The sequence below is a fragment of the Betta splendens genome, chromosome 1 (assembly GCF_900634795.4).
Source record: "Betta splendens chromosome 1, fBetSpl5.4, whole genome shotgun sequence".
Taxonomy (NCBI): domain Eukaryota; kingdom Metazoa; phylum Chordata; class Actinopteri; order Anabantiformes; family Osphronemidae; genus Betta; species Betta splendens.
Window position 1 is genome coordinate 20,956,592 of NC_040881.3, and position 13,494 is coordinate 20,970,085.

At 43.1% G+C, this 13,494-nt stretch overlaps 1 protein-coding gene and 2 long non-coding RNA genes across 3 annotated transcripts; all 3 read left to right on the forward strand.

Annotated features, from left to right (window-relative positions):
• Window positions 1-259: 259 nt before the first annotated feature.
• On the forward strand, window positions 260-4,155 carry LOC114863488 (uncharacterized). Its single transcript, XM_041072361.2, has 11 exons — window positions 260-903; window positions 1,125-1,196; window positions 1,342-1,477; window positions 1,549-1,720; window positions 1,801-1,926; window positions 2,026-2,181; window positions 2,292-2,419; window positions 2,506-2,666; window positions 2,742-2,865; window positions 3,083-3,196; window positions 3,362-4,155. Exons 4-10 carry the CDS (start codon window positions 1,679-1,681, stop codon window positions 3,147-3,149), a joined length of 804 nt encoding a protein of 267 aa, XP_040928295.1. The 5' UTR covers window positions 260-903; window positions 1,125-1,196; window positions 1,342-1,477; window positions 1,549-1,678; the 3' UTR covers window positions 3,150-3,196; window positions 3,362-4,155.
• A 67-nt stretch (window positions 4,156-4,222) lies between these two features.
• Window positions 4,223-9,660, forward strand: LOC114861842 (uncharacterized). Its single transcript, XR_003786884.3, has 9 exons — window positions 4,223-4,306; window positions 4,397-4,538; window positions 4,665-4,810; window positions 4,973-5,165; window positions 5,260-5,365; window positions 5,530-5,592; window positions 8,313-8,456; window positions 9,256-9,353; window positions 9,507-9,660. It is a non-coding gene; the product is annotated as an uncharacterized LOC114861842 (long non-coding RNA).
• Window positions 9,661-9,805: 145 nt separating this feature from the next.
• LOC129604676 (uncharacterized) lies at window positions 9,806-13,411 on the forward strand. Its single transcript, XR_008695759.1, has 5 exons — window positions 9,806-9,937; window positions 10,081-10,176; window positions 10,265-10,379; window positions 10,645-10,854; window positions 10,960-13,411. It is a non-coding gene; the product is annotated as an uncharacterized LOC129604676 (long non-coding RNA).
• Window positions 13,412-13,494: the final 83 nt, after the last annotated feature.

Consider the following 13,494-nt stretch of genomic DNA (forward strand, 5'->3'; position numbering starts at 1 on the left):
AGCACTGGTTCAGATCAGAGATTAGAAAAACGTTTGTGCCATTGTATCTCATTTCTTCCCAGTTCTTACACCGACAACCAGTAACTCCCTAACTTTTCCTTCGGTTGTTCTTCTCTGTGTTCTGCAGGGGTCCATTCCTGGAGCCAAGGGGGACAGAGGGCCTGAAGCAGGAGTGGTTCACCAAATACTTCTCCTTTTGAGCACAAGCGCATTACGCAGCAGGTGCAAGTGCATCTCTTCTTACATGTCATTGCTTCTTCTACATCTGTTTGCTCAGACACACACACACACACACACACACACACACACACACACACACACACACACACACACACACACACACACACACACACACACACACACACAGACGTATGGGCTCATCACCAGCAAGGCCACCTCGAACATTGCCTCAAAGCTCAACCAAAAAGTGCTTCTCAGACACATGCCTGACCTCTTCTCAGCCGGATCTTGTTTGCATAGTTTGGAATGTCTCCATATGTTCTTTTATTTATACCAGTCTTCCTTTTTTGAAACCCAAATGTTTGCTCTGATCTCATCCCACGATTTCTTGCAGGCATATGTGCATTTGTTGAGTCCCGTCATGTGTCTCCTGGGTTATGGAAGCATTCGACATGTTCAATCAAGATCCTCGTCAGAACAGACACACACGTCTCACCATACCAAAATTAAGCTTCTCTCAATGCAAAAATGTATAATAATTTTAATGAACAAATTGAATAAAATATTTTGTTTTTCACTGTTTTGTTTTGTTTTGTTTTGTTCCAGGTCTCTGCTCTCACGAGCAGAGACCTGGAACAAACTAAAGAGAAGCTAAGCCAGGAGGAGTTTGTCTGCTCGGAGCTGGCGTCGGTGCAGGAGACGCTGTACAACACGGCTGGACAGGTTCAGACACCTTCTCCCATGCTCAGACTTTAATCCCGTCTCTCATTACACTCTTTGTTTCATTCTCTACTTGATCCTGGTGACTGGTTCACATCTCTTACATGCTGCAGCTTTAATAAAACCTTGGATCTTTCAAGCGCTCGTTTTTCATAGATGAATCCACCGTTGATCTGAAAATCAGAATATTAACCCTCTGTTCCTTTTATTTGGTCCGTTATCAGCTGCTGAGTACAGTCGACGCCAGCACCAGTGATGTCTCTGGTCTCCATGAGAAGCTGGACAGAAAGAACAAGGTCACATTCTGACACCAGCAGGCTTCTACACTGGACTGACAGTATTTTGCCCAGACCACAAAGGCCCAGTTAACACTGATGAAACAATCTTTAACGCATTATCATGATTTCAGTTCAATTATAACACAACCTTGTGTTATTTCAGGTGGAGCAGCACAACAATCAGATCCAGCAGAGTTTTGCAGAGAGGATGGATGCAGCGTTCAGCAACATGCAGCGCTGCATTCAGCAGCAAGGAATTAAACACCATGAAATGCTGAGCAGCTGCTCGCAGGCCGTTGGTAAGAACAGATCTCTGCAGGGTTTGAAGCTACAGGGTGGTTGTAACATAAGGAAGCTTGTCTTTTCCCAGACCGTTTGCTCCTGACTAACGAGTCCTCCCTGAAAGAAGCCGTGGCCACCGTGGATCGGTCCTCGAACGAGTCGGGCAGCTGGTGGCTGTGTCTGTGTCTGGCTTTCAGGTGAAGGTGCAGGAGCAGCGCATGGTGTTTCAGCAGGACAAGCACACTCTGCTGGAGCTGCTGGTGAGGACTGGGCAGCCTAAAATCCAAGTCGGCACAACCACAGTCGACTGCTGTGCTTGATTTGACTTGTTTGTTTGTAGGAAGAGCATCGACAGGATATGGAGGAGCTCCTGGTGGATCAGAGTTTGATGAGTTTATCAGCTGTTAAGGAACTGAACCAGACTCTGAGGGCCTCAGTGGAGACGCAGCGAGCTCTGGCTGATCAGGTCAGTTTAACCAGATTTGTAGATTACACCTTCATCTTGTTTAAGATGTGAGTGTTGAACCACTTTGATGCAGAGTGAAACTTCCGCTTCTCCTCTCAGGTGGAGGGGATGAAGGAGTCTGGCGTGTTCCTCAGCGGCTTGGTGCAGGACCTGGCAGGGCTGCATGACGTCGCTGTGCAGGGTCTGACAGCTCTGCAGAGTGAACACGACCAGCTGGCCGAGCAGATCAGACGAGCTCAGGAGAGACATGAGACGGTGAGACCTGCCCTGAGAGGAGTCAGACATGAGCTTCCGTGTGAACACGCCTGTAAAGGTCAGCACAAAAGTTTCCAGTCGATTTGGTCTAAACTTAGTCCTTATTGCAGGGTATGAAGCGAACCATGGACCAAATCAACCTGCTGCTCCTGGAGGCTCAGAAGAACTACGCTGATCTGCACACGAGCGCTACAGCTCTACAGAAACCTGTGCAGAGCACCCAGCACCACCTCAGCAGGTGAGCAGCATAGCACCAGTTTGAAATGCAGGAAGTGAATTATCCAGCTCTCCATCGAGACGCCTGCTTATTTGTGACTCATGCAGCGGCCTCAGCACAGCCAAGCATCAGGCCTCGACGCAGGCGGACCTCCTCTCCTCCACCTTCTCCTACCTCTCTTCCTCACTGCGTCTGAACGCTGACGAGAGCCGCCAGACGCTGGAGGAGATGGCCGGCAGCACCTCCTACCTCCACAGCACCGTGTCCGGTACAACAACCCATCTCTCTCTTTGCATTCAAAGCTCAGTCCGTGCTTGGTAATAACGAGGCATCATCACTGCAGTTCTGGTGGAGCGTGAGAGCGTCAGCTCTGCTGAGAAGGACGGCGGTAGAGAACCTGATGTAGAGAACGTCATATCCCCCCCTTCTACATATTCACCACCCGCTCAGAAGAACAAAACCACAAGGTCATTATCTTACTAAGAAGTATTTTACATTAAATAAATATAAAATGATAAATATTTTATCATAACAGTGACTTTTAAAGTTACTGTGATTTTAAGTATTTTTATAGTGTTAAGTATAAGTACTGTAGTATTTTTATAGTGTTTTCTTTTTTGAGAGCTCACCAGTTCAGTACTTTGATCTACTCACCTGTTGGTTTAAATATCATTTTATAATTAGACGGAAAAAGACCAGCGTCAAGGATCGAGCTGTTCGTCCTGCCCGGACAAAAAGGAGCAGTGATTAGGAAAACGCGTGCAAGGCTTCTCCTACTCATCATCAGCACATCAGCAGGTACAACAAAGCAAGACCACCATGTCTGTTTACACACGAGCATCATCAGAACACGTCTATAGGCAGATATTAAGTTACTGTATTTGTCTATTGTTGTTTGATCTATGGCTGCTTTCAAATGTAAATGCAACTGTAACCACCATCTCTGTTTGGTTTTGTTTTCAGTGTTCCTTCTGTGTGCCGTTTTGTAACCGTCCGCAGACGTGGCGCTGCCACCAAACACCAGCTCCCTAAGAAAAGAATCAGTGTGCTCAACTCTTCAAATGACTTTTCCTCTGGATATTTTTCTGCCAAAAGGATTCTTCGACCTATCAGGAGAAGCAAGGCACCTTCAACATTTATTTTGTCCAGTGCAGAGAACTCAGTGAATGTTGCAGGACCTTCCAGTGTACCCACCAATCCCCTTCAAGAGATATCCCTTAATGAGTCATCAGACCCCAGCAATAGACCCTGCTCCAGGAAACCCATTTTTTGCTCCACACCCCAGCAGGCTCCCTCAGAAAACATCCACGCCTTAAACCCTTTCCCATCAATGATATGTCCTCTATGCCCCTTTCTATGTCTGTAAGCTGCATTGACAGCTTGAGCACATTTCAAAACGATGTGGATTCTCCAGGTCCCGTGGCCTCACAACGTTCTGTTCCAGCCACTGTGGTCTTCTCTCATGAGAAGCAGCATTTGGACCTTAGTAAGAAAGAAAGGGCCCTCTATCAGCATAATGAGCCCTCTGGTGATTTTTTCATGGAGTCTAAGACCTCTAACACAAGTGAGGACAACAGAAACCACAGCAAAGATTCACAGACCAAGAGTGGTGAAGAATTATGCCTAAATCGTCTTTCTTCTAACAAGGAAAGCAGCAGCAGCAATTTTGTGAACACGACAGGTGCGTTAGAGTGGCTGATCGAGACTCTGAAGGAGAAGTGTTTGACTGAGCAATGCAAAGTGGTGCTGGAGAGATTGGATATCTCCTCTCTGATTCAGCTTTGCAGTCAAACAACCTACTCATCCTGTTTGGGAGATGAGTACTCAGGGCGTCAAAGAGCTCCTGATCATGTTAAGGCTTTGGACTGCAGCCTAAATGAGCTGATCTCCTAACACAAACAGCAGCGGGTGAGAGCAAACACATAAAAGCAGCCATTGACTGTCATGCATTAACTTGTCAGGGTGATTTTACATGCAGGCACATATCAATGTGTGCAGGTGCTTGGACCAGCTATCTCGTTCTCAACCCCAGTGAGGGCGAGTGCACTCAACCTCTCCTCAGTTTTGGCCGACATGACGCCAAGTTCAAACACCTGGAGCAGACTTAAAGCCGCCCTCTCTATTCACCGCAAAGGCATGGGTAATGCACACACAGACACTTGTACAGTTACCTGCTCCTTCGCTGAGTGCAGTTTGCTTTTTGAGCCACGCTCGCCATCTGAATTTGAAGTTTTTCATTCTCTCTTGGTCTTTCACCTCTCACCAGTGCTATTAACGCCAAGGACTGTGGCAGCGTCCGGCTCTCCTGGAAGGGAAGCTCTAGCAGATCTCAGCAGGGATCTCTTCGCCCCGCCCTTCCGGACCCCGCTCCCCAAACACCTGCAGTCACAGCTGCATAGAAACGATTCTCTGGTAAAACACAGTAGTATTTGCAGCTTTGCCTTGCAGTACTTTATGTGTATACATAAATGCCCTTTTTTATTTTAGCGGCCATGGGTGTTCTTTTGGCCTTTATTAAGGTACATCTTAAATCCCAATGAAATGCATGGATGTCGTTCTTGTCTTTCTTGACAGACTGTGTGTGAGGACCTTTCGGATGCAGAGAAAGTGTATGCAGAGTGTGGTCAGCCACGTGCCCTTCCCTGGGAGGAGTGTATTCTCCCTCAAATGAAATTTTCACATGAAAAAGTGTGTAAAGATAGGAGAAGGGACCTTTGGTGAAGTCTTCTCCACAACCAATGCCTCAGGAGACACTGTTGCTCTCAAAGTATGTGGGTTTTTTTCCACATAAGAATGTTGTGGAGTAGCGCTGACATACTTTTGGTAACGGCTGGTATTAACAGCGATTCTTGTCGTGCCAGATCATTCCAGTAGAGGGCAGTGAGAAGGTGAATGGAGAGGATCAGAAGACATTTGGAGAGATCCTGCATGATGTATGATCTCATACTTTGAGATTATTATCTCAAAGTAATTACAGAAACTGCACGCCACACTTGAAGGGATACTATAAAAGCCTGTCACTAACATTCGCCCCTTGAAAAGATTTCCACAGCAAAAACGTTATTCCTAATAATTACATTCATGTGATACGTGCTCAGACTTAGCTAAACAGAGCGCTGTTTTCCTAACAGGGAACTGAGCAGCCTGAAGGAGAAGCAACACAACCAGACTCACAGCTTCATTGGACTCAATGAGTAAGCTTTTCAGGTCATAAGAACACTAGTTTTAACCACGGCTTATGCAACTGTACACTTAGGATGCATTGAGCTGTTTGACAGTATTTTGGCATCAGAACATGACCATTGGAGGCTGTTCTGAAGGAAACCAATGCAGAAACACTAAAACATCATTTTAGAGCTTTCCAGTTCATAAGAACACTAGTTTAAACCACGGCATATGCAACTATACATTTAGGATGCATTGAGCTGTTTGACAGTATTCTGGCATCAGAGCATGACCATTAGAGGCTGTTCTGGTGGAAACCATTGCAGAAACACTAAAACATTGTTTTTGAGCTTTTTAGGTCATAAGAACACTACTTTTAACCACGGCATATGCAACTGTACATTTAGGATGCATTGAGTTGTTTAAAGTATTCTGGCATCACAGCATGACCATTAGAGGCTGTTCTGGTGGAAACCATTGCAGAAACACTAAAACATCGTTTTTGAGCTTTCCAGGTCATAAGAACACTAGTTTGAACCACGGCATATGCAACTATACATTTAGGATGCATTGAGCCTGGCATGAGAACATGACCATTACAAACTGTATAGTTAAAAACCAATGCAGAAGCACCAAAACATCGTTTTGGTGCTTTTTAGGTCATAAGAACACTAGTTTAAACCACGGCTTATGCAACTGTACATTTAGGATGTATTGAGTTGTTTAAAGTATTCTGGCATCAAAACATGACCAGTAGAGGCTGTTCTAAATTAAACCAATGCATAAACACTAAAACATCGTTTTTGAGCTTTTCAGGTCATAAGAACACTAGTTCAAACCAAGGCATATGCAACTGTACATTTAGGATATATTGAGCTTTTTGACAGTATTCTGGCATCAGAACATGACCATTAGAGGCTGTTCTGGTGGAAACCAATTTGGAAACACTAAAACATCGTTTTTGAGCTTTTCAGGTCATAAGAACACTACTTTAAACCACGGCATATGCAACTGTACATTTAGGATGCATTGACCTGTTTGACAGTATCCTGGCATCAGAACATGACCATTAGAGGCTGTTCTGGTGGAAACCAATTTGGAAACACTAAAACATCGTTTTTGAGCTTTTCAGGTCATAAGAACACTACTTTAAACCACGGCATATGCAACTGTACATTTAGGATGCATTGACCTGTTTGACAGTATCCTGGCATCAGAACATGACCATTAGAGGCTGTTCTGGTGGAAACCAATGCAGAAACACTAAAACATTGTTTTTTAACTGTTCAGGTCATAAGAACACTAGTTTAAACCAAGGCATATGCAACTGTACATTTAGGATGCATTGAGCTGTTTCAAAGTAGCCTGGCATCAGAACATGACCATTACAAACTGTATAGTTAAAAACCAATGCAGAAGCACTAAAACATCGTTTTGGAGCTTTTCAGGTCATAGGAACACTAGTTTAAACCAAGGCATATGCAACTGTACATTTAGGATGCATTGAGCTATTTTAAAGTAGCCTGGCATGAGAACATGACCATTACAAACTGTATAGTTAAAAACCAATGCAAAAGCACTAAAACATTGTTTTGGAGCTTTTCAGGTCATAAGAACACTAGTTTAAACCAAGACATATGCAGCTGTACATTGAGGGAGCATTGAGCTGTTTGACAGTATTCTGGCATCAAAACATGACCAGTAGAGGCTGTTCTGGTGGAAACCAATGTAGAAACACTAAAACATCGTTTTTTAACTGTTCAGGTCATAAGAACACTAGTTTAAACCAAGGCATATGCAACTGTACATTTAGGATGCATTGAGCTGTTTTAAAGTAGCCTGGCATCAAAACATGACCAGTAGAGGCTGTTCTAAATTAAACCAATGCATAAACACTAAAACATCGTTTTTGAGCTTTTCAGGTCATAAGAACACTAGTGTAAACCAAGGCATATGCAACTGTACATTTAGGATGTATTGAGCTGTTTTAAAGTAGCCTGGCATGAGAACATGACCATTAGAGGCTGTTCTGGTGGAAACCAATGTAGAAGGACTAAAACATCGTTTTGGAGCTTTTCAGGTCATAAGAACACTAGTTTAAACCAAGACATATGCAGCTGTACATTGAGGGAGCATTAAGCTGTTTGACAGTATTCTGGCATCAGAACATGACCATTAGAGGCAGTTCTGGTGGAAACCATTGCAGAAACAATAAAACATCGTTTTTGAGCTTTTTAGGTCATAAGAACACTACTTTAAACCACGGCATATGCAACTGTACGTTTAGGATGCATTGAGCTGTTTTAAAGTAGCCTGGCATCAAAACATGACCAGTAGAGGCTGTTCTAAATTAAACCAAAAACAAAATGCACAAGGGGCTGAGTGAGCTCAGGGATTGTTTGCGTGGCATTGAGGCCGTGCAGTCGCCCAGAGCCTGGGGTTCTGTTTGCCCGGGTGGGGCTGGGTGGGCGGCAGGTCTCTCCCACTGGGTGGTGCCTGTAGGAATATGCCAGTAGTAGATACCAGCCATGTCTGTGATCTTCTTCCATCCTGGAGGCAGGTCTGGGTCTGTCTGGAATGATTGTTCACTCCAAATGTCCGGTGGGACATTTAATATAAACATATCTATCTACTCTATCTATCTATATACTGTCTAATTTTTCTAGTGTCAGCTAGGAAATGCCTGGACGAACTCTTATTCTGCATGCGTTTTTCCCCCATTGATGTTTTTTTTTTCCCCTTTTTGCAGATACTAGCAGGTTTCAAGATGTGTCCACCCACTCACCACTCCACCCCAACCCTTGAGATCTACCCCCCGCTGTCATCCCAACCCATCAGGATTTTTGTGCTTCAGTTTTAGGCATTTGCTTTTCAGAGAACGGGCACAAGTTAGGTACTGTACAAATCCCTGCTATTACCCCAATACGTGAACCACCACCTGCCCCTTCGTGTATATAGTTCACTATTATATAATGTTAAAGTTCTTTCTTTTGTCCTGTTTTGTGTTTAAAACACAAAGTAACTTGTAAAAATAAACAATGATATACTTGACTACTATACTTTGTTCTTTATCAATAAAACATGTACACCTACAATAGAAGCTGCCCAGAAGTTTGAAAAGAAGAGCATAATGCTACTTTAGACGTATTATTGGGCAATAAAGTAATGTGTTATTAAACTGAACAAACTGGTACAAGCTCAGTCTTCAAGAGGGTCCACCAGAGTGGTGCAGTGTTAGAATCACAGTTAGTGGCTGGAAAGAACAAGAGGCTATACTGCAGTGACATCCGATGAGACAGAAGCTGGGTCTCTGCATGTGGGAGAGGAGACCATAGACACCATTCAACAACGTGGCCAGTGAAGCCCATCTTGTGGCCTGTCTTCAGCTGAATCCAATTTAAAGTTTCACCTGAAAGTGAGAAAGTTTGATCACTTAAAGTGCTAGGCAGATAGCACTGATGGGCCAGGGCAGTGCCATTTTTTCCCAATGTAACTCCAGAAATAGGTTTTAAACCTAAATTAACTGGCAGATCAAAAGATTTAATTTAAAAACACTTGTTAATCAATGTCTGTATGTAATAATTCTCCTCACACCTTATTTTATTCTGTGGACATATTCTTTTTACCAACTCACAGTAAGAAAAACATCATTGAAACTTGTTGCTCACCAGTTGCTCCTACATCCTGTATAGGTGCCCTTTCATGAGACGTCGCCTAACCTGGCATATATGAAGTGATGGAAGCTTTGGGCTGGCGTTAATCCTCAACAAACCTCAGGGCATTCTCACGGGTAAACTGACAGAACGTTATGGTTATGCTGAAACTCGAATCAATGTTGCTATTCTCTCAATTTTGTTGTTTTAACAGTGTTGGTCACCGCCCTCCCCCTCATCCCCCCTCTGCACTGAGACATTACCTCTGACACAGCTTTCTCACCCAACAGGCCAGAAAATGATTTACTTGTGCCGGCCAAGCCAGACATTCAGCACATCCACCAGTGGCAATGTTCCTCACACTGCAGCGATAACGTACAGGTATTGCTGTGAGGCCATCCTGATGTTGGGGCATCAGCTGACAAGAAATGCAGTGGTGACATTTTGTGTAAGTGCCATAAAGTAGCACACACATAAGTAAGTTCACAGCAGTTTGCATTGGGACACTTCTGTGCTCATTTTAGGTCTCTCTCTCTCTCTCTCTCTCTCTAAAAGACGCGCACACACACACACACACACACACACACACACACACACACACACATACACACACAGGTGAATGACTGGCTGTACAGGAAGTCTGTTGCAGAAGGTGTCTGCATCCAGCACTGTCCCGCATCACAGCAGAGCATCACACTGACAAGTGGTGTCTGAGGGCCAAGTGAGTGTGCCATTGCCATTACTACACTAAAGTCTTTATCAGAAGCTGTGATTGCGTGCAGTTGTAAAAATATGGCTGTGTTATAGCCATGCTCTCTGGTATTTACACCTACCTAACTGCGCTGCCAACCCCTTAATCCTCAGGTTACTTCAGCCCAAGTCTGGGGGGACTGGTGCAGCTTCAGCATTAGACTCACTAACGGGACAAGCTAAATATGATTATTAAAATGTCATGTTCAGGTAGCTGGAAGCTTGCATTACAAATTTCAATAGGAGAATTAGACTCCACCATTACCCAATTCTAATTACCTTTGCACTTGATTTTCAGCTCTCTGGTGTCAACAGCATCCATGTCCATACAAGACTGCGATGCTTTCTGCAAGGCCTTCACCGTGTCATTAAATGTGGCATTCAGCTGTGGCATCGAACCGGTTAAATTCTAAGTAAGCACTTTTAAGGGTGGACACTGATAATCTGGGACTGCAGTCAGAGATTAGTTTCTGTAGTGCTCAGTTAGACTTTAATGGTGTGGTGCTGTTGTGAGTTGCTCACTCCTTTTTGTCTTTATTACATTTACCCAAAAAACAAATCACATCTAGGAAGATTGTGGGGTATAAAGAAGGGAAAAACATTCAAACCAAAACTGAAGTACAGATGAAATGTGATGGATGTATGCCAATGTTTTGCTTGTTCATCTCCATCTTACAGGCAGTCTGGCCCACCTCATGAAGCCAGAGTCCAGCTGGCATTGGACAAGGAGACAACATGGACTACCAACAGACCTCTTGTCCAAGATGTTCTGAGGGCCTGGGTTTCACCACCAGAACGAAAGCTGAAAGACACCAAATCCATCGTGACTTTTATTACAGAAGTGGAAAGGCCTGGCTTTAAAATATTTTGGATTGGCAAAAGGAAAGGGTAGGCACTCACGTTTGATGCATTGTTGTCATCTTTTAAGGAGAGTCAATAGATCATGAGTGACTTCATTTGTCTTTTTGTTTTCTCCTTTGTTAATTTCTGAAGCTGAAGGAAGACAGGGAACAGTCGGGATACCTTTTTTTTCAAGGAGAAAGCATTGTGCATATGACATGTGCATCCCCCTGCACATGTCATTCTGCAACACCAGCAATTAATCAATTTTCCAGACGGGCGGCGGGAGGCTGTGCTGTTTGCTCCAAAAGAAGCTTTTATGGTGTACTGCGCTGTTTTAAAGTAGCCTGGCATCAAAACATGACCAGTAGAGGCTGTTCTGGTGGAAACCAATTTGAAAACACTAAAACATCGTTTTTGAGCTTTTCAGGTCATAAGAACACTACTTTAAACCACGGCATATGCAACCGAACATTTAGGATGCTTCGAGCTGTTTTAAGGTAGCCTGGCATCAGAACATGACCAATACAACCTGTATAGTTAAAAACCAATGCATAAACACTAAAACATCGTTTTGGAGCTTTTCAGGTCATAAGAACACTAGTTTAAACCAAGGCATATGCACCTGTACATTTAGGATGTATTGAGCTGTTTGAAAGTATTCTGGCATCAGAACATTACCATTAGAGGCTGTTCTGGTGGAAACCAATTTGAAAACACTAAAACATCGTTTTTTAGCTTTTCAGGTCATAAGAACACTACTTTAAACCACGGCATATGCAACTGAACATTTAGGATGCATTGAGCTGTTTTAAGGTAGCCTGGCATCAGAACATGACCAATACAACCTGTATAGTTAAAAACCAATGCAGAAACACTAAAACATCGTTTTGGAGCTTTTCAGGTCATAAGAACACTAGTTTAAACCAAGGCATATGCAACTGTACATTTAGGATGCATTGACCTGTTTGACAGTATCCTGGCATCAGAACATGACCATTAGAGACTGTTCTGATGGAAACCAATGCAGAAACACTAAAACCTCGTTTTTGAGCTTTCCAGGTCATAAGAACACTAGTTTAAACCACGGCATATGCAACTGTACATTTAGGATGCATTGACCTGTTTTAAAGTAGCCTGGCATGAGAACATGACCATTACAAACTGTATAGTTAAAAACCAATGCAGAAGCACTAAAACATCATTTTTGAGCTTTCCAGGTCATAAGAACACTAGTTTAAACCAAGGCATATGCAACTGTACATTTAGGATGCATAAGAGCTGTTTGACAGTATTCTGGCATCAAAACATGACCATTAGAGGCTGTTCTGGTGGAAACCAATGTAGAAACACTATAACATCGTTTTTGAGCTTTTCAGGTCATAAGAACACTAGTTTAAACCACGGCATATGCAACTGTACATTTAGGATGCATTGACCTGTTTTAAAGTAGCCTGGCATGAGAACATGACGATTACAAACTGTATAGTTAAAAACCAATGCAGAAGTACTAAAACATCGTTTTGGAGCTTTTCAGATCATAAGAACACTAGTTTAAACCAAGGCATATGCAACTGTTCATTTAGGATGCATTGAGCTGTTTGACAGTATTCTGGCATCAGAACATGACCAGTAGAGGCTGTTCTAAATGAAACCAATGCTTAAACACTAAAACATCGTTTTTGAGCTTTCCAGGTCATAAGAACACTAGTTTAAACCATGGCATATGCAACTGTACATTTAGGATGCATTGAGCTATTTTAAAGTAGCCTGGCATAAGAACATGACCATTACAAACTGTTTAGTTAAAAACCAATGCAGAAGCACTAAAACATCGTTTTGAGCTTTTCAGGTCATAAGAACACTAGTTTAAACCACGGCATATGCAACTATGCTTTTATGGTGTACTGAGCTGTTTTAAAGTAGCCTGGCATCAAAACATGACCAGTAGAGGCTGTTCTAAATGAAACCAATGCATAAACACTAAAACATCGTTTTTGAGCTTTTCAGGTCATAAGAACACTAGTTTAAACCAAGGCATATGCAACTGTACATTTAGGATGTATTGAGCTGTTTGACAGTATTTTGGCATCAGAACATGACCATTAGAGGCTGTTCTGATGGAAACCAATGCAGAAACACTAAAACATCATTTTTGAGCTTTTCAGGTCATAAGAACACTGGTTTAAACCACGGCATACTGTACCGTGAAAGGTCAAGGTCATCAAAAGGTCACTTTTGATGACCTTGACCTTCCTGTTGAATAAAATGGCAGTTGCAGCCTTCCTTTCTAAAGATACAACTGTAGAGACATGAAATAAAAGCAAACATCTTACCCCACATCCTTCACAGAGCAGCTCTGACTTGCTGATACTTTGATGGAATGTGCAGAGTAAATCACAGTCTGACATCACAGTTGTTCACTGCATAGGTTAAAAGCAATGGACTCAGGAACAGAAGTTGACAGTCCTGCAGACTGTCTGATATTATAGTGTTATTTGTGGAGTGGGCATCAGGTTCTGTTAAGAAGCTGCAGTTTCACTTCAGCTTCCGTTTCAATTTCGCTGCCGTTTTAGCAGAAGCACTGAGGGCAGTTCATGTAAGTCATATGTCAGGGCAGAGACATTTATATTGGACATTATATAGAAAGGTCATCTGTGTCTCAGCTTGGACCCACCTGATGTCAGT

Bases quoted from the DNA above. Each gene is read 5' to 3' on its own strand.
- LOC114863488 (XM_041072361.2), top strand. From the start codon at position 1,679: ATGGTGTTTCAGCAGGACAAGCACACTCTGCTGGAGCTGCTG. The intron at 2,667-2,741 runs GTACAACAACCC...TCATCACTGCAG, and splicing joins CCTCCACAGCACCGTGTCCG to TTCTGGTGGAGCGTGAGAGC. The intron at 2,866-3,082 runs GTCATTATCTTA...TTTTATAATTAG, and splicing joins CAGAAGAACAAAACCACAAG to ACGGAAAAAGACCAGCGTCA.